This window comes from Phalacrocorax carbo, chromosome 16, assembly GCF_963921805.1.
Source record: "Phalacrocorax carbo chromosome 16, bPhaCar2.1, whole genome shotgun sequence".
Classification (NCBI taxonomy): domain Eukaryota; kingdom Metazoa; phylum Chordata; class Aves; order Suliformes; family Phalacrocoracidae; genus Phalacrocorax; species Phalacrocorax carbo.
Window position 1 is genome coordinate 8,631,497 of NC_087528.1, and position 27,918 is coordinate 8,659,414.

The following is a 27,918-nucleotide window of genomic DNA, read 5'->3' on the forward strand; positions in this document are numbered from 1 at the left end:
TCCCACCCTTGACCTCATCCCCATCCCTCTCCTTAGCCCATCCTTATCCCAGCCCCATCCCATCCGTAGCCCACCCCTGTCCTTGCCCTCTTCCCCATCCCATCCTCACCCCCATCCCATCCTGCCTGAGGCACAGGCTGTGCTGAGCTCCTGCGTGCCAGAAGGGAAGGGACACTGGGCACTAGGGCTGTGTGGGCTGTGGGATGGGCTGGTGGGTGCTGGTGAGGGTGCTGCGCAGCCGCCCACCCCCACCTGCATCCAGGCTCGCCGTGACTCAGCCGGCGCCAGCTCAGCCGCATGAGGAGCGGGGCCGGCCATGCAAACCGCCCTGGCAGTGTGTGGCCACCTGCTCCCCATGGGACCACGGCTGCTCTGGTGGGTGTGGACGCCACCACAGCTCCGAGAGAGCCCAGACCCCTCCCCAGGGTGCTGTGTGCCGTGCCGGGGCTGTGCCAGGTTTGCTCAGCTGCTTTGAGGCCTGGGAAGGTATATGGGGGATCGCTGGGTGCTCCCAGGCTGTGTTGAGCAGGGGCATGGGGACATGAGCCTTTGCACAGACAGGAGGGACTGGGGACATGGGGGTGGCTGGCAGGGGCAGCGGGGGGCAGTGGCCTGTGTCCCAGCTGGGGGGAACCAAATGTGAAATGGGTGATGAGGGGTCAGCCTTGCAGAGGGACCTCAGGGCCACACGAGTCGGAGCTGCTCCGGAGCTGTGAACCGCGGCAGCTCGGGAGAAGCGAGCCGGCTCCAGCTGACAGGAGCGTGTTTATTCTCCCAGCAGTCTGTAATTTTTCCAGCCTTGTATCTATTTGCGGCGATGTGACATGTGCAGCGTGGTGTTCTTTGCAAGCTTGAAGTCTTGTAAAAAATTAATCATGTACGCAAAATTTGGCTTTAAATATTAAAACCAACTGTGGGGAAGCGTGACCCCCATGCTAAGACCCAAGCCCGGCATGGGGTGGGCCAATGTCCCACAGCGGTGGCTTCCAGAGAGGGGCTTGCAGGGGTGGGACTGTCCCACCATGATCTTGAAGGAAAGTCCTGCTTGGGTCCCGGCTGCTCTCTGGAGCCAGGCGGGCTCAGTGACCGGCTGCACCCGCAGCTTTGCCGGGGTGCTGGTCGGGAGCTGCCCGAGGGCCAAGCTGTGGGTTGCTCCCTGCCGCGGGGTCAGGACCGTTCGGTTTTTAAAGGCTCCCATGTTTGGAGGGCACAGGCCCATGTGCTGCGGCTGCGGCGTCAAGTGCATGAGGACGAGCTGTGCGGCCCCGCAGCGGGGCAGCCCCCCCAGCCACAGGGGGACCCCATGCCATGGGCTGCCCTGGCCGGCTTTGCAAGGTGCTGCTGGAGGGGCTTTATCACACCCCCCCGGCTGGGTCTAGGGGCTGCGGCCATGCTGGAGCGCAGGGCTGAAGGTGCAGAGATTTGGGGTGCAGGGGTGGTGTCGGGATGGGATGCGAGGTCAGAGCATGGGGTGTCGGGGTCTGCGCAGTGGGGGACTGGCTGGGGGGTGGGGGGTGGTGGCTTGGGGTGTAGAGCCACCCATCTTCTCCCCGGTCCCATCTCTACCGGCCCCGGGAAGCCGGCGGTGTCCGGGGCAGGTCAGCACCGGAACAGCTCCGCGGGGCCAGGGGGGCGGCTGCGCCCCGTGTGTGTGTGTGGGGGGGTCCCGGTGCCGTGGGGGTCCCGCCGGCCTCCCTCTGCCCCGGACGGGCCGCGCGGGGGCAGCGGCGGCGGCGCGTCCCACGGGATCGCCGGGTCCCGGTGCAGGACCGGGGCCGCGGCTCCGCCACCTGCCGCCCCCTCCCGCCGGAGCCCGCTCCTCGGCGGCGGCGGCGGCGGCGCGGCCCCTCCCCGGGGCACGGGGCGCGGGGCCGCGGCGGCCGCCATGGAGGAGGAGCCGCCGCCGCCGCCGCCGCCGTGCCCAGCGCGGGGCCAGCGGCAGCCGGCGGCCGTGAGGCTCCCGCCGCCGCCGCGCCATGGGCCGCCTCGCCGCCGCCGCTGCCATGTCGGCCGCCTTCCTCAGTCCCAGCCTCGCCTTCAGCTCCCACTTCGACCCCGGTGAGTGCCGCAGCACCGGGGCTACCCGGTACCCGCATCTCCCCCGCCGGCTCCGGCCCCTCCGTGCCCCGCTTCCCCGGCCCCCCCCCCGCCCCATCCCATCCCGGTACCCTCGGGGGGGTCCCTCCCGGGTGCCCCCCGCTCGGCTCCGGTTCAGCCCCGCGCCACCGTGCCGGTACACCGTGCCGTGCCGGTACACCGTGCCGCACCGCGAAAGAAGCGTGCCCTCGTCCCCATCGCCGTGAAATGTCACTTTCTGGGCTCCCGACCCGCCGCCTTGGGCCGCGATGGGACACCTCGGGGGGACCGCTGCCGCAGCCGGCGGCGTTTTGTTCCCCGGGCGGAGGAATCCCGGGGGCTGCGCTGGCTCTGAAGGCATCTCTCGCATTGAAATAGGATAATAACAACAGGAATAATGGTGATGGTGAGAGGGAGGAAGACGGTGGCCGGGGCTGAGCCCCCCGCTGCCCGGGACGCCTGCCTGCCCGCCGGCTGGTGGTGGCCCCTTTGGCTGGGAGAGCCGGTGGGGCTCGCCGAGGTGCCGGGGGACAGGGAGCGGGGGTTTTGGGGTGCAGGCTGTTACGTAAGGTGCCGTGTTACGGCCTCGGCCGCGTCGCAGCTGCAGGAAGATGCTGCAGACGCGGGAGCAGAGCAGGGGCTGGCTTTTGTGTGCGTGTTTTGGGGCTGCTGCAGCAGCAGCCTCCCCCGCTCCTCTGCCTTTCGCTCCTCGGCCGCCAAACGCCAGCGGCCACCTCTCGCCTGGCCTCCCCGCCAGTGCAGGGATCACACCCGCGTTGGGAGCCCTTCGTGCGTGGGACCCACTGCCCGCGGAGCAGCCGCCGAGGTGGGAAGCCCCGGCGAGGCGTGGGGACGTCCTGCGGGGCTGGCAGCACGCTCAGCACCGGCCCTTTGTTTACCAAACCGGGGAAAACGCGTGTCAGAGTCTGGCAGCCAAGCGGTGGTGCCACGGCTCCCCTGCCTCTCCCATCGCTTCCTCCATCACCGCGAAGGAGGCAAAGCGTTGCCGGTGCCGGACGCGGTGGTGGCGGAGGCTCTGGCTGCCAGTTCTGGGCTCCCGCATCCCTCCCAGTCGGGCTCCTGGTCCCTCTTTCCTTTGCAGCATGCTGCTCCCGCTGCCCTGGCCCTGGGTCTAGCGGCTGGGGATGGTCTGAATCCATGGAGGGATTTAAAAATGAACCACACCAGGACTCACCAAACCACGTCCCCGTTGCCGGAGACTTTGTTCCCAGCCTGCTTGGCATTGATTTCTGCTCAAGAGGAAACCTCTTTATTTGCATCTAAAATGTGGTAGCACTGGGAATGGAGCTGTGTTTACTGTCCTCAGCCTCCGCTATGATTTTTCTTTGGGTTTTCGTGAGGCACCCCATTTGCTATGCTAATCCCATCAACCTGGGGATTTGCAGGGCATGTTTGATTTAAAAATCCTCCTGCAAGAAGGTTTCCATCGCTGCCCATCACCGTGCTGCCGTGCGCCCGGGCCCAGGGCTCAGCCGCCGGCGTACAGCTGCCACACACGGTTACCGGCAGGGAGAGGAATTAAGGGGGGAACAAACCATATTCTCTGTTTCATGGCTTTGTTGATTTTGTCCGTTTGGCAGCACCTCCTGCCTGCGCAGCGTTGCTGCCTGCCTGTGCCAGCCCAGTTTCCCTGGGCTTTGCTTGTGCCAGCATGGAAGGGGAAGAAGTGCTTTGCGGGGCTCAGTGGCACCGTGGCACCGTGGCTGGGGGACAGGACAGCCCTGGGGGCTCTGGCTCCAGGAGGGGAGCAGAGACGCTCCCTGCATCCCGTGGGGAGGGACGGTGGGAAGCCGCAGGCACCGGTGCCAGGCTGAGCTGGCAGTGGGGAACGGTGACAGCAGTGTCACCTGGGGGTGCTGAAGGGATATGCTGACCACCACAGCAGCCCATGCTCCTGCCTCAGCTTGTGTTTTTGGTGAGGCTGCTTGGCTCGGCCATCAGAAGCACCTGCATCGGGCTGTGCTGGCTGCCCGGGCTGGTGTGCACCGCTTGGGGGATAGACACGCTCCTGGCACTGGGGGCTCTGGGGATGGGTCCCAGCCTGGTGGCCTCATGGTTCCTGTCTTGCTGTGCCCATGCACAGGCCAGACCTAGAGATACTCCCACGTGGAGCACCGGAGCCACTGGCAGAGCACAAACTGCCCCACCGGTGAGAGGCACCGCCACGCTGCCTGCCCCAACCTGGAGCCTGGATCTTCTAGGCTTCCCGCAGGAATTGGGTGCCCACTCCCTGCCCTGGAAGCACCATGACCTGCGGCAGCCTGGCCAAGCGGACACTGCTTGCAGGCACTGGGCAGAAGTGCCGAGTCCTCTGTGTCACTGGGGTGGGCAGTGCTTTGCTTTGGGGTCAATGGCACCCGTCCTCTCGCAGAGAAGCCGATGGCAGCTGCTCAGGGACATGAGGACATCTCTGCTGGGGGAATGGGCTGCTCTCCTCCTCACCCCGCTGCCTGTCCTGCCTACCCTGCCTGCTCTGGCTGCCCTTCCTGCTCCCAGCCCACACTTGCCTGTCTCAGACCCAGGAGTGTGTTTTGAAATCGTGAGAAACATCCTCTCTCCCCCACCTATTTCTTCTTTCCCTTTTTTTCCTTCCCTCAGCTGCCCTGGCCTTTCTCCCCATCCCAAGGTATCGCTGGCTGCTGGTGGCTGCGGTGTCACCGCTCCCCGCTCCAGCTACGGGACTTGGCTCCTGGACCCTGCGATCTAGGGGGTGTGTGTGCTGGGGCAGCGCACCCGCACCGGGGTCAGCCAGGGCTCGTGATGGGTGCAGATGGGGGTCGAGGCTAAGGCAGGGCCTGGGGGTGCCCTCAGCCCTGTGTTTTTGGTTTTTGGTCCCGGCTGGCACACGCTGCCATCCACTGCCCCAGGCCACGTGGCGGCAACAGCTCAGCGAGTGCTGGTGTCCCATGTCCGGCATCACCATCCATTTCTGGCACGGGGATGGGAAGTGACTTGGTGGACTGTGGCGGCAAAGGGGCTGTAGCACCCAGAAGGACCCCGGCAGCCCAAATGGGGGCCAGGCACACCCTGTGCTCCCACCATGGCACCAGCTGTGCTGCTGGCTGCCGTTGATGCCAAGGGAGGATGGGGGAAGGTGCTGCTGGGTCTGGGCTTTGTGCTGGGGGGATCTGGGGCAGGGAGGTGGGAGCTCGTCGGGTGGGAGATGAAGGTGGCGGCTATGAGGAGGTGTACCGTCCTGCACAGCCAGGGCATCACTGTGGCCGGCGTCCCATCTTGCCACATATTTCCCACGAGGGGACGGTGCGCAGGAGGTGCCAGCAGCGCGGGGTCTGTCCGTCTGTCTGGACTGGTGGGCAGCAGGAGCCAGAGACACAGGCAGCAGGGTGAGTCCTGGTGCCTGCAGGGATGCCGGGGTGGGCAGCAGCGTGCGGCAAGCCCCCTGCCCTGGCAGAGCCTGGCAGCTGGGCTGCCGTGGGAAATGGCGTTGGCGCAGCTCTGCAGTGCAGCAGGGCAGCTGGGTCCCGCTCGGCGGGGAGGACGGATCCAGGCAGCCGGCAGCACCGCTCCTCCAGGGGTGCCACTTAGCTCACCCCTTCTCCCCTCCTTCCCTCCCTCTGCGTGCCGCTCCCTCCCCGCTCCCCCGCCCTGCACACACGGGCGATTGCATTCTGGAAGCCGATACGGATCCCTGTCAAAGCCAATTAGAAGAAATTAATACGCCGGGGTTGAAAGGGCTCTGTGCTCCCGGGGCGGGAGCGGGCTGTGACTCACGGGCTCCCTGCCCGGCAGTCCCAGCTTCTGTGGGACACCATGTGCCAGAGCAGCAGTCCCTTCGTCCCAGTCCGGTGCCCGCCTCGCCGTGCTGCACAGCCTGCCCTGGCCCAGGCCTTGCTGCCCCATCGGCACCAGGGAACATGGGGCAGAAATGGCACCACCAATGTGCTGCTCGGCTCAGGGCTGGTGGGGGGCGAGCTGTGCTGTGCACCTGTGTGCATGGCTGCGTCCTTCCTGCTGACACGAGGGGTCTGCATTAAGCCAGGGGGGGTCTGCATCCAGCTGGGGGATCTGCATTTAGCTGGGGGCCCGCCCGGTCCTGGCTGCCTGCCGGTCAGGGCAGGCAGAGCAGGCGATTTGCTCTTCCCAGGTTTTGCCTCGTTCGTGTTACGCTGCCTCGCAATCCTGCTAATTCCCTGGATTGGAAAATCCTCACCAGGTCAGGCAGCTCCCGAACTCGGGTCAAAGGGGCTGTTGGGCCACTCTCGTTCCGCGGCTGAGACTGTTTCTACCCTGGGCTGCACCAACTCGGTGTGTGCATGCAGAGGTGTTGGGACCCGCTGCCCAGGATGGAGGGATGGTGATCCTCTCCGTGTCCTGCAGCCGCTCAGCGGCTGTGCTCTTCTCCAGCTGCTCCTGCCCCAGCAAACACCCCGGCATGTCCCCAGCAGGGCTTTCCCCACCATGGCAGGCTGAGCCAGAGGGACCCTGTGGGGCTGCAGCTCGACGTGGGGCTGGAGGGTGACAGGGCTGGCATGGAGAGGAGCTGAGCTGTGCTGACTCAGCATGCCTGGTGGCAAGAAAATAAATCTCCTCTGGGCATTAATCCCCCTGACAGCCCAGGGAAGCTTCAGCAGAGCATGCTGCGTGGCCGTCTTAGGGCAATTACTGCCATAATATCATTTGCCATCGGCAGACCTCTGAGAGCCACTCCAGCCTGGCCCAATGGCCGGTGCGCAGGAGGGACGGGGAGCATCCCGGGTTGCACCAGAGCTGGTGCAGGGCTCATGGTGATGCTCGGGGCTGGCTGAGGGACAAAGAGGACGTGGGGCTGGTGGGCGTGGGAGGGCTTAGCACCAGAGGGAGGGGGAACAGGTCCAGGATTTCCTGCAGAGCCACCGTTGCCCAGCCTGGGATGAAGGCACCAAGCATCAGGGGGTCCCACTTCCCGTCCCTTCCCCTCTGCCAGCCGTGGCCGGCATCCTCCTCTGCAGCCTGGTGCTGGCAGCCCTGTTAAAGTGGTTTGTTTTAATTACTGGAGCGAAGGAAAATTCCAGTGTATGCAAATGCAGTAAATGGAGCAACACTGCCCGCCTGGCTGGGCAGGGACCGGCTCTGCCCTCCACGCCTGGGCAGGGACCGTCTCTCCGATGGGCGCTCCCAGGCTCCCATCCCGGCTGTGCTGGGGTGTGCTGCTGCCAGGCTGCCATGTCAACCTCTGCGCCCTTTGTCTTTCCAAAATACCTGTGGGGTTGTGTGCTTCTCCCAGTGCCCGCCTGCTCCGCAGCTGTGGTGGCTGCACCCCAGGAGGGTGGTCAGGAGCAGAGCTGAGACCTGCTCCCGCCCTCTGGTCATCCCTGCTGCCATCGCTATAGCAAATTAGGGGTTTTTTTTGGTCTGTGTGTTCCTGTGCACGTGGGTGATGAGTGGTTTCGGCGCCATGGGGCTGGCTGAGAGCAGGCACAGTGCAGAGAGGTGCCAGGCTGGCTGGTGCTGCGCATCCCCCTCGTTCATGCCCTGAGCATCCTTGATGCTGAGCCCTGCTTCCTGCTGCACCATGGGCTGGGGCAGCTGGGCTCTGGGCTGTGCTGGCCTTCCGGGCCTGTGGTGGGAGACACACTGGTGGCTGCCTGGGAACGGGGGTCTCCCCGGTGCCCACCCAGGTGAGTGGCCCTAGCAGTGGCAGTGCAGGACAGATGCTGTGCCTGGCCGCCGTGCCCTGGCAGGGCCATGCAGGGCCCTTGGCACATGCTGCTGCTGCTTGGGGCTGGGACCAGCCACTGCGGCTTGGGGCGGCTTTGGCTACCTCCCGCTCTGCCAGCTTCGTGGCTGTGGCAGCCATGGAGGATCCCATTGCTGGTGATCCCTGGGGTCACCTCCGCACGCCTTGCCCAGCCCACCCGGGTGGCGTTTGGGTGTGTAGGGCTGTGACGTGCCCATGGCTGCTGCCAGGTGCTCGGTGATCCTCGTGGCGAAGGCACCGCGCAGCTCTGAGGTGTGGGGCAGGCAAGAGGGGAGCCCCCGGCTTCTCTGCCAGGGCAGCTTGAGTCTTGATGGCAGGGAGGGGTGGCCTGTGGCTGGGGCAGAGCCCCTCTGGGGCTGCTGCAGCTGCCGGACCCCGTGCCCAGGTTTCTGCCTGCGCCGTGGAGCATCCCCCTGCCCGCTTGCCCCTCAGCCGCCTCTTGCGCAGGGCCCTGCTCCTCCACCGCTCCGTTCTGGAGCCAAAGCTTCTCGTTTCATAACGCTGCCGAGCATTTCTGATAAAAATAGGCTGCCCCGCTCCACGCTGCCTCTCTCCCGCTGTTACGTAAACGCTGCTCTGCCGGCTGGCGAGAGCCTCGTCTCGGCCGGTGCCACACGCTGCTGGCAACGGGACCGCGGTGCCATGCTCGCGGGCAGCACCGGCCGCCGGCACCGCTCCCGGCATGGGGCTGGTGGGGTCCCTGCTGGGGCACGGCGTGGAGGGGAGGTGGGTGCCCCCCCCCAGGCACGAAGGGCTGAGGTTGCTCCTTGCTTCTTGGGACAGTGGGTTTGCCGTGATGCAGCCGTAGCATCCCTGCTGGCGTGGGAGGCTGTACAGCGCCCGATTTAGACCTGATATAAAACACCAAGCATGAGAATTTGGTCTAAATAATCAATTGAACCTTGCTTTGCATGCTTTTTCATATTTTTTTTTTCTCAGAAAATGGAGAAAGTTGATCACAGTTGGGCTGTATCGGCTGGAAACCTGGCTCTGCAGCAGGGCAGGCTTTGATGGAGGAACTTGATTTTTTGTTTCTAGTCGGACTGACATGCTTGGTGTATGCACAACAATGATGCGGCTTGGCCTGTACTTATTACAGTCCTAATTTTTATTTCATCACACTAGAAAATGATGGATCATCTTTTTTTATTTTCCATCTAATTATTTTTTTACTGCTAATTCATCCCAAGATGATAAAACCAGAATTAAGAGGCAAGAATCAATCCTTTTAAAATACTTCTGCATTGGTTAAATAAGCCCACATTAAAAGATACATAAGGAGAACAGATTAACAAGGCGTGCCTTGCATTTAAAATTAACTGATCTATTAATCACCGGAGAGATTGCCCAAATGGCTCTGGCTGTTTCTGGGGTGGAAGAAGGTCTCCAGGGCTGGGGGGTGCAGGGTGCTGCTTCCTTGCACCCCAGTTTTGGCCAGCAAGGGGACGCATGGCTCCCATGGCATCGTGGTGGAGGATGCTGCGGGTACCGGCTCCTTGGCAGCCTCCCGGGTGGCATCAGTGGGTAGTGCCAGCCCCGACCCCTCTCCCTGCTCTTGGTTGCTCCCGTGACCTGAGGGATCCAGGCTCAGGGGTGCAGCAGCTGGGGCCATCCTGCTTCTTCCATGCTGCCCAACTTCCCGGTGCCTCAGTTTCCCTCTGGAGCTGCAGACAGACTGAGAGGCGCAGACTCGCGTTTGCATGCTAAATGGCAGCGGATGGTTTCTTGCCGCCTGGATGCATATGGGTGAGCAGAGCGCTTGTCCTGTGGGGTGTAAAATTGCTTTCCTGGAAGCTGCCCATGGACCTGGGGGTTAGCACGATACCAGGGCTGTGTCTGTGCTGGGAGAGCTGCTGGGGCAGGGGAGCGCTGAGCCCACAGCTGGAGTTGGAGCCTGTGTGTTTGGATTCAGCCCTGCTCCCTGCCCGAATCCTGCCCTGCTCCCTGCCTGAATCCAGCCTCTCCCAGCCGGGCACCTGCTGCAGGGTGCTGTTCCCCAGCCCAGGGGGCTGCACCCTGGGGTGCAGGGCCTGGCAGGTTCATGGGATGGGGTGGGAGCCGTGGTGGGGCAGTGAAAGGGCAGGGGGAGATGTGCAGCCCATGCTCCCGAGGTGGTGGAGCATCTGTCGCCTCCCAGGCAGCTCTGCAAGCCCTCACCCCACCATGCAGCCCCTCGGTGGTCCTGGGGGCAGCAACCCTCTGTGAATTACAGATGGGGAAACTGAGGCACGGGACCGTGGCTTGCACCAGGTCCCGCAGCGAGAGGCCAGGCAGGAGCAGGGGATCATGATGTGCTGTGCCCTGCAGCTTTCTGCCCTAGCGCTATCATGTGCGCTCTGCCTGGTTGGGGAGGGTGCTGGGCAGCCCTGTACCCAGGTGGGTGGGCAGAAGCCGGGTGCTGCCTGCCCATGGCTGGCCCCGCGTGCAGGCTTCGCCCTGGGCTGGGAGCCCTGAGCTGCCGCCGGGCTCTGCGGGAGCCCCCGGCTCGTCCCTTCCGCACACGTCAGCCGCTGCTCGCCGTGCTGGGCTCCGTTCGCCGCCGGGGAGAGACGAGCGGCGGCCGCAGCATCAGCCCAGCTCGCAGAGCGGCCCAGCGGCAGCGTGCCATGGCCGGCGAGGCGGCCGCAGGCACCCGGCAAACGTGAGTCAGCAAAGGGAAGGGCTGTGCTCCCCTGCCTGCGCGGCGGCCGGCAAAGCGGGCAGCGGCATTGCGCTGCAGGGCCGGGACCCCGCAACGGGGTCCCCCACGGCCTTTTCCCATCCCTGTTAGGAACCGGCGGCACTGGGGGTTGCGACCTGGCTGGGTGGGCAACGCAACAGGCTGGGGGGCACGGGCATCTGGGGGGTGCGCGGCAGCAGCTCTATGGGGTGGGAGGGCAGCACATGCCCTGCTGCACCCCACTGCACCCTGCTACGCCCTGCTGCACCCTGCAGCACCCCGCTACACCCCACTGCTCCCTGTTGGACCCCGCTGCACCCCACTGCACCCTGCTGCACCCGGCACCCCCGGGTCGTCTCTCCGTTGCAGTTCTGCTCCCATTTGCTGGGGCTGGGGCAGGTGCCCCTGGGGCTGGAGCTGTGGCCTCGCTGCTGCCACAAAACCCCTGCCTGTTCCCACCCCGCAGGGCTGGCGGGGGTGAGGGGTTGGTGTTGCCTGGCTTGCATGTAGCTGCCGGCGCATCCCGGCCCCACTGCCGGGCAGGTCACTGGCCTGGGCTGGCCCTGGGTGCTGGGGGCTGCCTGAGTGATGCAGCAGTTCCTGCTGGACAGCCTGGAGGATGCACCGAACTGGCTGTTCTCAGCCTGACACCTGTGGCAAGGCCAGTGCTGCACAGGCGGTCTGGGGAGGGGGGGAAGAGCTGCAGAGCTGTGGCTGGAAATGCCCCACAGGACCCCCATGGCTGGGGTGGGGTGGGGGTTGTGAAGGTGCCAGGCAGGGTTGTGCAGGGGTGTCAGCCCTCCTGGGGTGGTGACCCCTCCCTCACCTACCCCAGCCTGGTGTGCAGGGCTCAGCCCTGGGGTGCTGCACCCCCCATCTCAGCAGCGCTGCCACCATGCTGTGTGCGCCCACCGGCACCCACTGCTTGGCTCGGGCCAGCTCTGGGCACACCGGCCTTGGCCCAGAGGCCATCGCGGTGGGCAGACGTCTGAGCAGGCTGCCAGGGAGCAGCTCAGGGCTGGTGCCAAGCACCAAGGCCAGAGGAGGGCACGGTGCAGTGCCAGGGGACCCTGCTCCTCCTGAGAGAGCAGAGAGCAGAGCCTCAGGATGGGGTGCAGGATGCGGCGGGGCCCTCAGCTTGCCTTGAGAGCCCTGGGGTCCTTCACACCGCATGCAGCCAGCTATGCTCCCTGTGCCCCGGTGTTCCTTGTGTCCTGGTGCTGCCACATTTCCCATCGCCATACCAATGCCTGTGCTGCAGTTATAGGGAAGGGCAGTGCTTGCTTGCCCAGGCAGCTGAATGGTGGCGGTCAGTCGTGGTGGTGGTGGTGCCCCTGCCCCGGGCTGGCACCCTGCCCTGGTCTGGTCATGGCTTCCAGGATGCCAGTTGTGCAGGTGGGGAATCTGAGGCAGGACCAGCCAGACCTCACAGGCTCATTGGTTTGGAGAGTGGTTCATTTGCAACACTCTGGTTCCTGAGCCGTGACCGAGGGGCGGCTCAGCTGATGGTGCCCACTGGAAAGGCTTCTGTCGCCGCGTTCTGTTCCCCATTGACATTCAAAAGGCTCTTTTCAGTGAGTCATTTTCTCTCTTGCTGTCCCACTATCCAGGGAAAATGGTGACATTCGTGGTACAAAGTGTGTTCACCATGGAAACCAGCTGAAAGGAGGGGGAACGCCACCCCCCGCTCCTCCCAGGTTCGGCTTTGCATCCACAAGCCTTAGAAGATGGCTCTTGAGCTCATTGCAAACGCCGGCAAAGAGTTTGGCGTGGCCCAGGCTGTGCCAAAGCATGCGGGACCAATGCATCTGTTCACCGCTGTGCTGGGAGCCAGGGTGCTCTGTGCCCACGCCGTGTGGTGCCGGGCAGTGTGTGGGAGCAGCCATGTGCTGCCGGCTCCTGCAGGGGTGGCAGGACCTTCCCCCAGACCCTCTGTGCCCTTCAGGTGCCTTTCTCAAGGACACACGGGAGCTGGCAGCGTGGTGTCGAGCCCCAGCGTGGGTGGCGGCAGAGGGGCAGTGTGGTCACAGGGGCCAGTGATGGGACAATGCATCACGGTCCAGGCACGGGAGCCGCTTGTGTGCCATGAGCATCCCCGAGGGGCTCGGCACCGGTGACCTGGAGAGGGACCGCGGTGCTGAATGAGGGTTTAGGCTGGGGGGTATGGCTGAGCGGGGCTGTGGGTTAGGGCAGGGCACCTGTCCCAGCCCTGACGTCCCATGGGGAGGGCATTGCGCTGGGCACTGTGGGGCTGCGTGCGGGTCCCCAGTGAGGCTGGCTCTGCTGGCAGCACTGTGGCTTTCCGGCTTCCTCCCACCACAATCGCACTGGTTGTTCGGGCAGGCTCTGGGCAGAATAATAATGTGGCAGCTGCAGCCGGTGGTGGGGGCCTGGAGGGGACTGGCAGCTGGGCCACGGCCACCACTGCTGCCACTGTGCTCCCTGCAGCCCTGAGGGGCCATGCGGCCACGGCATGGGCTGGAGCAGGGTGATGGGTGCTAGATTTGGGGTGTGCTGGTGCCTGGAGGGTGCGGCCCCCAACCAGGAGCAGGAGCATTCCCATCCTGGTGGTCAGGGGTCTGGAGCTTGGCTGGAGCTCGGTGGCAGGAGTGTGGCTGCAGTTTGCCCAGTGGTGCTTGGCAGCGGATGGCGCGGGGCAGAGGCAGAGCTGTCGGTGTCACTGGGAGCAGGGACAGGGGCTCCTGGCAGTGCTGGCAGATCTCTGGCAGACCCTTCCCCTGGGGGATCTCACCTCTGAGCTCCACGGATGGGATGGGGCTGGAGCCAGCTCTACCTGGGCAGTGGGGACCAGCTTTCCATCCTCCCACCTCCCACAGGTGCAGCATCCCTCCATCCTGGGGATGCTACCTCACCCGGGGCTGCTGCTGCTGTTGCTATATGCACCTGAGGGCAAACCCTGGGGCCAGGGCTCGGCTGGGTGGGGTTGCCTGGGACCCCCAGCCAGTGCAGCCCCCCCTCCATGGAGTGGCATTGCCACCCTGCATCTGTGGGTACTGTGTCCCTGTCCCCCTCCTTGCAGGCTGCCAGCAGGGTCCTGCCTTGGCTCTGGGGTCCCTCCTGGGCTCCCCACCCATCCTGGTCATAAGCTGAGCCAGCAAAGGGTGCTGTGTGTGCTGGGACCCCAGCTCCCCCCAGGTGGTCCCTGCCAAAGCCCCTGTAAGCCCTGACATGCCCCTGCATCCTGTGACCCCCCACCCAGGCAGGACCCTACCCAGCACAGCCTCATTCCCCCCGGTCACCCCCTGCCCCCTGCCCTGAGGCCGAGCCCCTCCTGTCCCCGCAGACGGCACCCCCCTTAGCGAGCTTTCCTGGTCCTCCTCGCTGGCCGTAGTGGCTGTTTCCTTCTCTGGGCTCTTCACCTTCATCTTCCTCATGTTGGCCTGCCTGTGCTGCAAGAAGGGGGACATCGGCTTCAAGGTGAGCTGGGGACACGGGATGGGTGGTGGGCAGGGGTCTCCCCAGGCCAGGCTTGCCCTGGGACTTGGTGGGGTGAAGGACACAGGCAACCGGAGGCTCCGGGTGCAGGATCCCCCATTGCCGCCAGGACCAGCCCCAGCGCCAGTGCAGGATGTGTCCCGGTTCAGGGTAGTGTTGCTCAGGGGGACCACAGCCCCCCTGCCTGCCAGGGTGCTGCCAGGGATTAGTATCCCTGTGGGACCCAGTCAGGATCCCCACTCTGCACAAAGCCTGGATCTGTGGGGCTCAGCATCACTGGGGTTTGTATCCTGACCCAGCTGGTCTCCCGGCTCTGCAGAGCCTGGATCTGTGGGGCTCAACATCTTTGCGGGCTGTATCCTGACCCACCCCGGCTCCCGGCTCTGTCTGGGGCCAGGCCACGGCATGGTTAAGGGCCGTGGCGGTCCCACCCGCATGCCCCCGGGGGTGGGAGGCACCCTGACCTCACAGGCACAGAATGTGCCGAGAAACGCTTTTTCCCTAATTGCTGGGATTTTTGTGGAGGCTTGTGGCGCCCGCGGCGGGAGGGGGTCAGGCAGGGGGGGACACACGCTGGGCAGTTGTGTAACCGTCCCACACCGGCCACAGCACCTCGTCGTGCTGGAGGGGAACAATGAGCCCCCTCGTGCCCCCGCGATGGCTATAAAGGGGCGCACGGCCGGGGCTGGCCGCTGCCCGGGTGCGGCGGGTTGCGGTGCGCGGCACGCCGCGGGGCAGCGCCGCCGGTGGGGCTGGCCGCACCATGAGGCAGGGCTGGGCAGGGACAGGGAGAGATGCTCACCATCACCTACCTGCTTGCCCAGGCGGCTTTTCGGAGCCGGGGGCTGGCCAGGCAGCACAGCCAGGTAATGGGATGGGGTGCCAGGGTGGTGGGGATTCGGTGCCTGCCCCAGGGCCATCCCCGTGGTGGGGGAGTCTGCTGTTGGGGTGCAGGCAGGGCTGTGTGTGTGGGAGCTGTGATTTTGGGTTCCCCATGCCTGAGGGTGTGCGATGCAAGGGGTGCAGGCAAGCCCATCGGGGTGGTGGGCAGAGGAATGTGTGGGGCAGGGTGCTGGCAGCAAGGAACCCATAGGGTCAGTTGTCTCTGCTCGGTGTATGCCCCCCACGCGTCCCCCGGCCCAGGAGTTTGAGAACGCCGAGGGGGATGACTACGTGACGGAGCTCTCGGCCCAGGGCTCGCCTGCCCCCCAGCATGGCCCCGAGGTCTACGTCCTGCCCCTCACCAAGGTCTCCTTGCCCATGGCCAAGCAGCCAGGACGCTCAGGTAAGCCGGGGCGGGGGCAGGTGGAGGTCCATGCAGGACCCCTGTGTGCTGTGGTTGGGGGTTCTGCATCACTGGGCTGTGGGGAGGGGGTGGCAGGGAGAGGTGGGGATGGTGGGCCTCCCCTGCTAAGGTGGGATGGCTCCAGCTGAGCTCCAGCTCTGGCAGGAGCAGCTCCCAGGCAGAGAACAGGCACCTGAGGTCCCTGGGGAGCGCCCAGGGGGGCAGTGTGCACCCTGCTGGGGTGAGGTGGGACACAGGCACCCCAAACTGTGACACCCGCAAGCCCTGGTCCTACATAAACAAGCCTGTGAGTGGGAGAGGAATGTGGGGGGCACCCAGCTGCAGCGCCCCTCCTGCTCAGCGTCACTCCCCAGCCCGGAGAACGGCAGCAGTGTGGCGGAGCCGGCGCGGTGCGAGGCGGTGTGGCGCAGCCCAACAATGGCCCCATTGCTGCCCGCCCTTGGCATGGGGTGCCCGAGGGGCAGGACCTGCGCCGGGCGGGGGGCTGGGAAGGGGCTAAATGCCAGAGCTCCTGCTGGGCTCAGCTTTGCTCTCCCTGGTCCCTGCGGAGCAGAAGGGGCAGGGAGCTGCCACCCAATTTCGGGACACCAGTACCCTGCACCGCCTGGCCAGCGTGGCTGTGAGAGGATGCTTGGACAGGACGATGCCCTGGATGCAGGGTGCCTGGGGATGGCTGCTGTGGAGGCTGCTCCGGAGCACCCCGGGGCAGTGGAGGGCCTGGCACCGGGTGGCACGGTGGGGATGCCAGGGCTCGGCCGGGACCGGCGGGTAATGCGGGCAGGCTGGGCGGGTGGGCCTGCGGGCAGCAGGGCGCGCGGGCAGCTCGATGTGCTCTGTTACAGTGCAGCTCCTCAAGTCGGCGGACCTGGGGCGGCAGAGCCTGCTCTACCTGAAGGAGATTGGGCATGGCTGGTTCGGCAAGGTGAGCAGCAGGGGCAGGGTTCCGAGGGGACACCGTGGTGGGAGGCTGGCTGTGGGGTGCTGGCTGTGGAAGATGGGGTTTGGGGTGAGGACCGGGAATGTGGTGAGGATGGAGGGGACGAGCCTGTCCCTCGCCCCAGGTGTTCCTGGGGGAGGTGAACTCGGGCATCAGCAGCACCCAGGTGGTGGTGAAGGAGCTGAAGGCGAGTGCCAGTGTGCAGGACCAGATGCAGTTCCTGGAGGAAGCGCAGCCCTACAGGTACATCTGGGGTCACTCCACAGTGCTGCTGCTGCACTGGGCACAGCCAGGCGTGGGGATGCTGTTGGATGATGCCTGGTTCCCTCCTTGCCAGGTTTGGCTGCTGAGCAGAGCTGTGGCTGCCCCATGGAGGTGCCCAGCTGAGCTCTCTGGGCAGCGTGGCTCTGTCCCAGCCCCATCGCTTGCCTGCCTGGGGCTCATTGCAGCAGGACAAGGGCTGTGCTGGGAGCCGCTGGCTGCGGTGTGGGGGCAGCGGGCTGCGGTGAGGTCATGGGCAGAGCGGGGCTGAGGAGGGGGGGCACAGAGCTGTTCCCTGCCCCAGCAGAGCTGAACAAATGTCCCTTTGTGGTACATCCCGGGGTGCTGGGACGTGCTGGTACCCGCTCCCAGCACTCCCAGCGGCCCCCACGCTGGCCCCCAGCGGAGCAGCAGAGGCGGCAGGGAGATGGCTCCCCAGGGGCTGCTGCCGTCCCCCCGCCCTGGCCGGCACAGTGCCAATGTGCCCCCGTCGCTCTGCCCCGCACAGGGCCCTCCAGCACACCAACCTGCTGCAGTGCCTGGCCCAGTGTGCCGAGGTCACCCCGTACCTGCTGGTGATGGAGTTCTGCCCGCTGGTGAGTCCCGTGTGTCCCCCTGCATCCCGTCTCGCTCCCCACGGTGCTGCCGTGGGGCCGGGGCATGATCTTGGGCCGTGTGGTACCACGGAGGGGATTGCAGGGCTGCAGGCAGGGCTGTGGGCAGGGCTGCGGGCAGGGCTGCAGACAGGGTGCATGGCAGTGCTCTGCCTTGCTGGGGATGGCTGAGCCCCTGGCAGGCCAAGTGCTCTGGAGGGTGACAGTGGCACTGCCCTGCAGGGTGACCTGAAGGGGTACCTGCGGAGCTGCCGGGGGGCTGAGGCCATGACCCCGGACCCGCTGACCCTGCAGAGGATGGCGTGTGAGGTGGCCTGCGGTGTCTTGCACCTGCACAGGAACAACTACATCCACAGGTAGGCTGGCCTGGTGCCCCGGGGGGGGCTGGGGAGGAATTGGAGGGTCTGGATATGTGGGGTCTCCAAGGATGCTGGCATTCCCGCCCCACCGCTGCTCCTCCTGCCCAACAATATCCTGGTGCTGAGTGAGTTGCAGTCAGAGACTCCAGCATCAGTGATTTTGTTGAGGAGGGGGTGCGCTGCCATCAGGGACCACCAGACCTTCCCCACCCAAGCCAGGCTCTGCAGGTGGGTCCCCATAAGGGTGCCCAGTGCTGTGGCTGGGGGACGTGGGGTCCCCAGATGTGCCAGAGGGGGACTTTCCTACAGGCATCCCAGCCTCGGTGGGCCCTGCCGCACCGGGGGTCTCGCGTGTGCCCCATCTGCGTGACCCCTCCAGGGCTGGAGCAGCCGCCCGGGTGCCTGGCCCCCGTGCCAGGGCTCACGTTGCCTGGGGACACCCGCTTTCTGCTTGGCTCAGCGCATGATGGATGGACAGACGGAGGCGCAGCTGGAACGGCACAGGCATTCCTGCTGTGCATTTGGTAGCTGGTTATTGGCACACCCAGTGTTTGGCAGTGAGACCGCTGGCCCCTCCGCTGCACAGCCGTGCCTCTCCCACTGCCAGCCCACCGGCCACGGTGCTGCCTGGGGCGTCCTTGAGCAGAGACCCTCAGCCCTAGGGCGGTGGGTGTCCGCTTTTCCCCCCGCGGCGGCGGTGACAGCACCGGGGTTTGCTTGGCAGCGACCTGGCCCTGCGGAACTGCCTGCTCACTGCTGACCTGACTGTCAAGATCGGAGACTACGGGCTCTCGCACTGCAAGTACAAAGTAAGGCTGGTTTGGGGGAGGAGGGGGCTGGGGGCTGTGTGCCGGGACCCCATGGCATGCTCACATAGGCACACACTGCACGGAGCCTTGCAGCTCTGCCCACGCACACATCTCCCCTCCCCAGTGGTGCTGGGGCAGGCCCCTGGGCTTTGTTGGGGCAGTGGTGGGGGGGCCATCCCACAGACCACTCTACAAGGGACTCTCTGTGCCCCAGGCTGCCCCCCCAGGCTTGTCCCCTGCCAATCTGGCAGCTCCTCCTGAGCATGAAGGGGGGTTTGCTCCCCCCCTAAGTGCCCTGACCCCCTGCCCAGCAGAGTGCAATGCAGCTGGGACTCCCTGTTACTGCCTGGGCTGGCCTGGACATGCCTCTCTGCCAGGGCCAGGTCCCTGCAGGCAGCTGCCAGCACATTGGCCTGGGGGCTGTCTGTATGTCCTGCCTGCTCTTTGCTGCCTGCGGCTCCCAGCAGGGCTGAGATCGCAGCCAGGGAGTGGAGGGGGAGTGGCGGGAGAAGGCTGTGGGGCTGGAGGGGGCTCAGGATGGGGGCATGGGGGGGGGGAGTAGGCAGAGGGGGCTGGGTGCTTGGGTGGAGGGAGCAGACAGGGGGATTGGCGAGCTAGGGTGCAGTGATGGGGTGGCCAGGGAGGGCGGAGGCAGTGGGGCCAGGGATGGCTCTTGCTGTGGTGTGGCTGGTCCCTTACACGTAGGTTTGACGTTCTCTTCTCGTACTGACCCTGCATACTTGGCAGGATGACTACTTCGTGACGGCCGACCAGCTGTGGGTGCCACTGCGCTGGATCGCACCCGAGCTCATCGACGAAGTGCATGGCAACCTGCTCATCGTGGACCAGACCAAGTCCAGCAACGTCTGGTGAGCAGGGTCTGGGGGGGGACATGGGGGACTGCAGCTGGGCATGGCACAGGAGGTGCCTGGCACGAGGGCAGCGTCAGTGGGATGCGTCGTGGTGGATTGCTTTTGGGGCTGATGGCTGGTAGTGGGGTGGGGGGGTCTCCCCGTGTCCCCAGCATCTCACCCTGCCCACAGGTCGCTGGGTGTCACCATCTGGGAGCTGTTTGAGCTGGGCAGCCAGCCCTACGACCACTACTCTGACCGGCAAGTGCTTGCCTATGCCATCAAGGAGCAGCAGCTCAAGCTGCCCAAGCCCCAGCTGAAGCTGTCACTGTCGGAGCGCTGGTGAGGACCCGGGCCAGGCTGCAGCTGCATCCTGCCCCCTCCCTCTCCCTGTCCCCAGGTGGGCGGGGGGCTGCAGCTGACCCCTGCCCCTCGCTGCGGCAGGTACGAGGTGATGCAGTTCTGCTGGCTGCAGCCGGAGCAGCGCCCGACGGCAGAGGAGGTGCACCTCCTGCTCTCCTACCTCTGCGCCAAAGGGGCGACGGAGGCGGAGGAGGAGTTCGAGAAGCGCTGGAACTCCATGAAGCCCAACGGCAGCGCCAGCGCCAGCCACCACGGTGCCGAGCTCTCCTCCTTCCCGCTGCTGGAGCAGTTCTCAGCTGACGGCTTCCCCTCGGATGGGGATGACATCCTCACCGTCATGGAGACCAGCCATGGCCTCAATTTTGAGTACAAGTGGGAGCACACCAAGACCGAGCACTTCCAGGCGCCCCTGGGGTCCCTGAGCCCCAGCAGTGCTGCTCGCTACCACGACCTCTACTACCCAGCCACGACCACGGGGCACCTGAGCCTGGGCGTCTCGCCCTCCTGCTATGAGTGCAAGCCGCCAGGCTGCCCCGGCCTGCCGGCGCCGGGCGTGCTGCCCATCCTGGGCGCCCACAGCCCCTCGCTTGGCAGCGAGTACTACATCCGCATCGAGGGGCCGGGGGAGGGCAGTGCCGAGCTGGACTATGCCATGGGCGCCTACAGCCCCGCGGGTGAGCGGGGTTCCCCGCGCCCCCCTTCCTGCTGGAGAGCCCAGGGTGCCCGCGGCAGTGCCTACGACTCTGACAGCAGCCCCACTGTCTCCCTCAGCATGGAGCCGCTGCTGGGCCACGCGCCGGCGGGCGAGGGCTCCTGGGAGTGTGCTGAGTACTACCCCTACCCCTGCCCGGGGCAGGAGCCGCGGGGCTACGAGCTGTCCCCCAGCCATGGGGCCGAGGGGTACCTGCTGGAGGAGGAGCCTGCCCAGTCAGGCAGCCAGGACTGGCCCGTCCCCGGCTTCCAGCCCAGCATCTTTGCTGACCCCCTGGGCGTCTCACCATCGGTGAACTGTGCCTACAGCCCCCGGGCGTACGGGGAACCACGGGCAGCCCCGCCGGACGGGCGACTGCCGGGACAGAGTGGGGCCCATCCGGACTGTGTGACGCTGGAGCTGGGCGAGGATAGCCCCCCTGGAGCCCCCCGCCCACAGGGTGTGAGCTCCCCAGCTCAGCGGCATCCCTGGGCCTCCAACAGCTCCTCCAACAACAACATTGGCAGCAGCAGCCCCGTGTCCCGTGAACCCCTGGCCGGCGACAGCTGGTGCTACCGCCGTATGATCACCTTCCGGGGACTAATGGCCAAGCCGCTGGGCACGGTGCCACGCGGCCAGCCACAGCTCGGGGGGTCCCCGCTGGGCCACGATTTCCGTCGCCCGCGGCAGGATCAGGCCCTCGGCACGGCCGGCGGCTCCTCCTCCCCGTGCCACTCGCCCTCCCCACGGCGCCAGGCCTGGCACAGCCATGACTCATCAACCTCCGGCCGCTCAGAGGCAGCAGCGCTGGCTGGCAGCCCCGGCACACCGTGGGGCTCCGGCACGGCCCTGCCAGCCGGAGCCGAGTCTCAGCACGATGCCCGCCTGGATGAGAGTGTGGATGGGAGCAGCCCTGCCCACAGCCCGCTGCCCCACGCTACGGCTGTGCTGGGGCTGGGGGAGGCTGCCCCCATGGCTGGCACTGCCACCCCGAACCCTGAGCCCCGCCCAGAGCCCGGTGTAGACGGCGTCCAGCCCGCACCAGAGGCCTCCGAGGTGCCTGCGCCGCTGCCTGCGGAGGCTGCCGCTGAGAGTGGGGTGTGTGCCATCAGTGACACGGACCGGACTCCAGACAAGACCTTCTCCAGCACCAGCTTCCCCAGCGTCGATGAGGGGAGTGACGAGGATACGGCAGAGCTGACCTCTGGCATCTTCACTGACTTCTCTGGGGACTACGTGGAGCGGGTGGAGGCAACCCCAACGTTCAAGTCCTTGCAGAAGCAGGTGGGGACGCCGGACTCCCTGGAGTCGCTGGACATCCCCTCCACAGCCAGCTCCTGCGAGGTCTTCAGCCCCACCACCTTTGCGCCCACCAGCCAGCCCAAAGCCCTCGACAGCGGCTACGACACTGAGAACAATGAGTCCCCTGAGTTTGTCCTCAAAGAGCCCCATGAGCCCCGAGAGCCAGAGGCCTTTGGCCAACTGGGGAAGCTGCCCCTGGGGCTGCTGGGGGGCGAGGGCGAGGTTCCGGCCCCCGAAACACGGCTCTCCACTTCTCTCGGGGCTGAGCTGCACAGCCTCGCCGAGAAGAATCCCTACCGTGACTCTGCCTACTTCTCTGACTATGACGCTGAGGCTGACCGTGGCCCCAAGGACGAGGAGGACAGCAACGGGTCCCAGACCCCAGAGGTGGAGGATGGTCCCCGGACCCCCGTGCAGGACCTGGGGCGAGGCCCCGTGCCGGGAGAGGACCCACTGCACCCCCCCGGCGCACCTGGCAGCCCCCCGGCAGCGCCTGGCAGTGCAGTGGCAGTGGATGTACCGGCAATGGGGTTGTCAGCAGTGGACTGGAGAGGGACAGAGGGTGGGAGTGCCCCAGCCAGCCCCACAGCGCAGGGGTTTGGCACTGATCAGCAACCTGCCGGCATGGGGCCGGTGCCGGGCAGCTCCCTGCACCCTGACGGAGATACCTGTCCCCCGGGATCTGTGCCTCCCAAGACTTTCTTCTTGACCCCGGTGCCAGCAAGTCCTGGGGACCCGGCATTTGTCGGAGGGCTCTGCGTGCCCAAGGGTGTCCCTGGACTTGGGGGTGCCGCAGAGGGGGGCAAACAAACTGTGCCCCCCACACCGGGGCCTGGGGAAGCAGGGCTGCCCCCAGAGGGGGCTGGGGTGGGTGATGCGCCAGGGGGTCCCAGCACGCTGCTACCGGGGGGCGAGTCACCCCCGGGCCTCACCCCGCTCCCATCTGCCCGGGAGCCGCGGCTGGCCGCCCTGGAGCACCGCGAGGAGCAGGAGGAGGAGGAGGAGGACACGGAGGACAGCGACGAGTCAGATGAGGAACTGCGCTGCTACAACATCCAGGAGCAGAGCGAGGAAAGCGAGGAGGAGCCAGTGGCCGTGCCCATCGTGGTGGCTGAGAGCCAGAGCGGCAGGAACCTGCGCAGCCTCCTCAAGATGCCCAGCTTGATCTCTGAGGCCTTCTGTGAGGACCTGGAGCGCAAAAAGAAGGCTGTCTCCTTCTATGATGATGTTACCATCTACCTCTTCGACCAGGTGGGTGGCCGTGAGGCGGGCAGAGCCAGGTGCTGGGCACGGCCCCATGGCATTTTTGGATGCTGAGGACTGGTGGCAGGAGCCATGCCCAGGTGTGCCTCCAGTGACTGTCCCTTCCCACCTGTCTCCCCTTGTACAGGAAAGCCCCACGCGGGAGCTGGCTGAGCAGAGCTTCCCGGAGTCCCCCCAGCCTTCAGGGCAGGCCCCCGCCGATGGCAGCCCCCCCAGCCCAGCGGACAGGCTCAGTGCCTCGGATGAGTCCTCAGATGGCAATGCCTCAGAAGAGAGTAAGGGGCCGGGGGGGGCAGCAGGGGCCACAGCAGGGCAGGCTGGGGTGACCCCCGCCGTGGGTTCAGCCCCTGTGCTCCGTGTTGCAGGCGGTGGCTTTGAGTGGGACGACGACTTTCCGCTCATGCCAGTGAAGCCATCCCTGATGTCCTCGCTGACGGGGACGCTGGCAGAGTCCGACCCGGCCGTGCCCGCGCTGCCTGCACTGGTGCCGGTGCAGAAGCAGGTGCTGCCCATCCAGTTCTCCCGGTTCACAGTCTCACCCACCCCAGTGTCCCGGTTCTCCATCACCCATGTCTCTGACTCGGACATGGACTCCATAGGAGGTGAGTCTCCCCACACGCTGCTCTTGCAGGTGGCTGGGACCGCCCCACCACCACCCCCGGGCACCAGCCATGGTGGGAGCTTGGGGGCGTGTTGGACTGGGACACCCTGCCCTTGTGCCCTGTGGGGACAGCCACCCCCTCTGAAGGGCCGGGTGTCCTGCGGGAGCTCCGTGACCCGCTCACGCTGCCTCTCCGCTCATTGCAGGCAGCAGCGAAGATGGCGACCGGGAGTGAGCCAGCCAGGGCGCCGGCTGGGCGTCACCCCGGCACTGGCACTGGCATGGTGTGGCAGAGGACGACGGGGCCGGGAGCGGGGTCCGGCCATGGGCTCCGAGACCACGCTCTGGATTTTTTTTTTAGGCAGATTTTATTGGAAGGAGATCATTTGCTGCTGCGAGTGGGAGCGGGGCCGGCGCGGCCTGGGGCCAGGCGGTGGGTGATGGCCGTGCGTGCGCGTGTGTGCGGGTGGCTGTGCGTGTACAAATAGACACATATATATATATATACACACATATATATATATATAAATTATAGCATTTAAAGGGTAGTGCCCTGATCTTGCTAACATTTGCCGAGTGTCCCCCCCAAGCGAAGTCCCCCCCATGGCTTGCCCCTGTGTTCCCCGAGGCGGTGTTTGTCCCTGCACCCCCCCTGCCCGCCGTTCCCCCCATGCCATGCACTTGGCCTTGCACCTCGCAGCAGCTCGGCCACCCCACAGCTGCCTCATGGCTGCCCCACGGTGTTCCCGAACAAGGGGCTGCCAGCTGTTGATGCTGATTGAGGGCACCCCGAGCACCCCCTCCCCATGCCGCTGCTGCCACCAGCGCTTGTGCCCCCTCTACGGGTGGGGTGGGCAGCATGGCTTTTGGGGGGGGCTCAGGGGGCTGGGGAGCTCCCCCTCCTTGCTTTCTGGGGAGCAGTCCCAGCTTGGTGAAGGACCCCAAGGGCTGGCGGGACCCTGCCCTGCTGTGGCAGGGAGCAGCTGGGGGAGGGTTGGCAAGGGTGGTCCCGGCTGTCCCCATGGCAGGTGGCCCCCAGCACCCACCGACCTGACTATTTTTCTATTTAAAGGATAAAAAAAGAAAAAACAAACAAAACTCCCCCCCAAACGCACCCTAAAAACAAAACTTGCTGTCAACTGCACCTACATTGATGCGATTTTAAGTTATTGCTGCCAAAGAAACGTAATGAGGTGGGGGAGGGGGTGGGCGGGGGGATGCTCACGGTTCTTCATTCCTTTTTTTTGGTTTGTTTGTTTTTTTAAAAAAAATTCATTTGAGGCTTAGGATAATTGTGCAATTCCAGCTTCCAGAAGGAAATGGAAGTAAGCGGAGCTGAGCGAAACCTTGAAATCAGGGCTGGTTCCTTTGGGGTCTATAGACCAAACCCTGAGGTGAGAAATGCACCCCCTCCCTGCCCCCCCCGCCCCTTCGCCCCCAGCCCTGTGTCCTGCAGCCCCAGCGCTCCTGCCGCCCCATGAACGTGGGGCAAGGGCACACATGCGTGTGCACGGACACACAGACACACATGTACCCACATGGGACGGGGCTGCTGCCGTGGGGTTCTGCTCCACGCCAGGGCACGGTGCTGCAGGACAGGCCTGTCCCCAGCTTGGCACAGCTCTGGCACTGCCATGACGCTGTGGGGCCAGCCTAGTGCCGCGCACAGGCATTACCACACTCTTCATCCACCATCATGATCAGCCCAGCCCAGAGGCCCTTTTCCCCGTGTGAGGCCCTCTCAGCGGTCAGGAGGCTGTTGTAGGGGGCAAGGGGCTCTGCCCTGCCCCCCCCCAGTGGGACAGCTGGGGTCTCCAGCTTCAGGCCCAAAATTCAGGGCGGCTGTGCCTGCCCCACAACTTCCCCGCCGCTGCTGGTTGCTTCTCTTGTGGCAGCCAGTTGGCAAGTCACTGATGGCAATTATTGCTTTATTTAAGTGTTTTACGCTCCAACCTGGCCTGTAACACCCACCACCACCACGTGAAACGCCCCAGCCCCAGACTTGTTCTTTGCTGAATGCTTTGCAGCTGGGTGGGGGCCGTCACCCTGTGCTGGCTGGTGACAGAGGGCACAGCACCCATCTGTGGTGGTGGGGTGCAGGAGTGGGATGTGCCCGATGGGGTGCCTGGGGTGCCCTTCTCGCAGCACCCTGCCTGCTGGGCCCCCCCACCCCGTCACCCCCGTGCTGCCCTGCCTGCAGTGCGGGGGACTTGCTCAGCATTGCAGGGTTGTGCAGGATTTGCTTGACACCCCCCTACGCCCCAAGCACCCCCCGCCCCTCCTCCCACCCAGGGCGGTGGGATGCTGGTCCTGACGCCCCCACCCCTCATTCCACCCCCCGGACCCCCCCTCCCAGCAGCCCAGGTTTGGTCTATGGCGCCGCAGGTCCCTGCCTCTGGAGGGCAGCATGAGGACAGAGCTGTGTCTTGGATATTTTTTTTAATAGAAAGGCTATTATTACATTGTCTATTTTATCAATACGGGTCATAACTGCTGTATTTTTTATCAGTGCTGATTTCCATACAGCTCCCAGCATGTGTGTCAGATATCATCGGGCCAATAATAATAAAGTTTTTAAAATACGTTAAGCCGTTTGCTGCCCAGATCATTGCCCGGCACGCAGGCAGCTGCCAGCTCTCGCCCTGCACAGGGCCGGACGCTGCGCACCAGCCCAGTGCTGGGACTGGGGCTGCTCGGGATGGAGACCAGTGGTGCTCTGGAGCCAGGCGCATACCTCCGGCCAAGGAAAACACTGGGGGGGTGGGAGGGGTGTGTGTTGTGTGGGGAATTTTATTGTTCATAAATTACTTTTTCTCATAAAAAATTATTTCAGATTGCATCTTGCAGGTGCCACCAAGCCAGGAGGCGCAGTGAAGCCCCGGGGGCTGGCTGAAGCCTGAGGTGGCTGCCCGGGAGTCCTGGGGGAGGGCAGCAGCCCCTGGCATGGGGCTGGAAGAGGACAACACTGGTCTGGTGGCCAAGGGGACCCCAGACCTGCCCCCCCCCCCCCCGGGCTGTGAGCCCCCAGCCCTCTCCCACCTGCCGCCCCACGCCCCAGAAGAGCCCTTCCCCTCACCCCTGCCCCATCTGGTCCCCCATCCATCTGCTCCGGCCCCAGGAGAGGAAGAAGAGGCACATCGACCAAAGGACCCAGCCCTTGCGCACAGCCAGAGCCCAGGCAGTCGCAGGTGATGCCGCTTTCCTGCGACAGAGTGGGAAAAAAAAAAACCATCAGAGGGGATATGGCAGCGATGAGCCATCGCATCTGACTGGGAAAGAGCCCTGCGTGCACAGAAACCCACCGGCAGCGACCCACGCGCCTGGGACTCTCTGTGCTCAGGAAAGCACCCACTGAACAGGCCGTGGTGCACTACTGATTAAAAAGTGCAAAAACGACAAATACAATGGAAAAAGCGAAACCTCTGAGGGTGCAGCCTCCCCCGCGCTGCCTGGCACATAACCGCTCACCCATGGGAGACATGGCTCCTGCCTGGAAAACCTCTCTTCCCTGTGCCTGTAGAAGGGCTGCAATCTCCCCCGTGCCGGCTCGGCTCAGGGTGCAGCGGCAGCTGGGGGCTGCGGGAACAGCCCAGGCACCAGTTCGCTCAGGGGCGCACACCCCAGCAATAAGCTTAGCAACTGTGAGCATATATACATATCTATATATATTTATCTCTCTCTCTCTCATGCAGCCCTAGTAATAGAGGAAGAGCAAAGAGCCAAGCAAGAGGTCTGGACAGGAGAGTCTGTTTGAGGGGAGCATCCCTTCAACCACCAGGCACCCCATGGCCCCGGGCACCCCAAGGCACGCTTTAACATAGCCCTCACCTCCAAAAGTGTTGGGTTTTGTTTGTTTGGTTTTTTTCTAGCTTATATTTTACAGCAGTACCGTAATACCCTACTATATACAGAGACCTGGCACTGCAGGAGCTCTAGGAGGGGAGCTGTCCCCATCCCCACGGGGGGCTGCAGTGCCAGCACCCCACAGCCAGCGTCCCTCCCCCTCCCAGCCCAGGGGTCTCACAGGAGCCTGGGAGCTGCCTATGGCTCCCACCACCCCCTTGGCTTGCACGAGGGATCTAGGCTATCCTGCCTGTCCCAGGGGTCCCTCCCAGCCGGGCAGGGGGGGAGCGAGGGGAAGCATCTCCCCTCTGCCATCAGCCCTCCACCCCACACGAGCCCGAAGCACAGCTCGCCTCTGGAGAGCTGAAGCCATTCTCCCAATCACAGCGAGGTGCTGCTAAGGCTAGAAGCAAACCCTGCAGTGGGACATGCTGGGACTGCAGGGGGCTGCCATCGTGCTAGTTCTGCCCAGGCAAAGGACGGGCTACACAGCAGCAGTTTAACCCTCTGCCATGGAGAGGAATAAATTGGGCCTAGAGAAGAGAGAACTAGGGCACTAGTTTAGCCTTTGGCTTTCAAAGCAGCAGGATTAAATAAATTCCGCCTAAAAATGAAGTCCTGGAAAGCCGGACATGCAGCAGCGAGGAGGGGGCGGCAAGTGCCGCGTGGCATGACGGGCGCCAGCGCTCCCAGATCAGCTGATGAGCGGAGCTGAGCGGTCGTTCGTCACCGTTGGCTTCAGCTGGACATTGGCAAAGGGGTTTCTGCAGAGAAAGAGGAAGGCAGAGTTTAGCAGGAGAGATGGCAG

At 64.9% G+C, this 27,918-nt stretch overlaps 2 protein-coding genes across 8 annotated transcripts in view; one reads left to right on the forward strand and one right to left on the reverse strand.

The window, feature by feature from the left end:
• Window positions 1-1,899: 1,899 nt before the first annotated feature.
• Window positions 1,900-25,855, forward strand: AATK (apoptosis associated tyrosine kinase). 4 transcript variants are annotated; one of them, XR_010375474.1, is made up of 15 exons: window positions 1,900-2,058; window positions 13,759-13,892; window positions 15,054-15,195; window positions 16,059-16,138; window positions 16,278-16,396; window positions 16,923-17,010; window positions 17,251-17,384; window positions 18,112-18,196; window positions 18,944-19,065; window positions 19,240-19,389; window positions 19,492-22,654; window positions 22,794-22,941; window positions 23,011-23,268; window positions 23,474-23,700; window positions 24,574-25,855. XR_010375474.1 is itself a non-coding variant. In XM_064467363.1 (14 exons), exons 1-14 carry the CDS (start codon window positions 1,977-1,979, stop codon window positions 23,500-23,502), a joined length of 4,734 nt encoding a protein of 1,577 aa, XP_064323433.1. In that variant the 5' UTR covers window positions 1,900-1,976; the 3' UTR covers window positions 23,503-25,855. The 4 variants fall into 4 exon arrangements, 3 of the variants coding, with proteins under 3 accessions (XP_064323433.1, XP_064323434.1, XP_064323435.1); XM_064467363.1 differs by having other exon boundaries at window positions 23,474-25,855; XM_064467364.1 differs by having other exon boundaries at window positions 23,032-23,268; window positions 23,474-25,855.
• Window positions 25,690-27,918, reverse strand: part of BAIAP2 (BAR/IMD domain containing adaptor protein 2) — a 50,808-nt gene continuing 48,579 nt past the window's right edge. For all 4 annotated transcript variants that reach the window (XM_064467369.1, XM_064467366.1, XM_064467368.1 and 1 more), the window contains one exon: window positions 25,690-27,874. In XM_064467369.1, the coding sequence (XP_064323439.1) occupies window positions 27,805-27,874 (70 nt within the window). In that variant the 3' untranslated portion in view covers window positions 25,690-27,804. The remainder of the gene's footprint in view (window positions 27,875-27,918) is intronic.

Bases quoted from the DNA above. Each gene is read 5' to 3' on its own strand.
- AATK (XM_064467363.1), top strand. From the start codon at position 1,977: ATGGGCCGCCTCGCCGCCGCCGCTGCCATGTCGGCCGCCTTCCTCAGT. The intron at 22,942-23,010 runs GTAAGGGGCCGG...CCGTGGGTTCAG, and splicing joins TGGCAATGCCTCAGAAGAGA to CCCCTGTGCTCCGTGTTGCA. The intron at 23,269-23,473 runs GTGAGTCTCCCC...CGCTCATTGCAG, and splicing joins GGACATGGACTCCATAGGAG to GCAGCAGCGAAGATGGCGAC.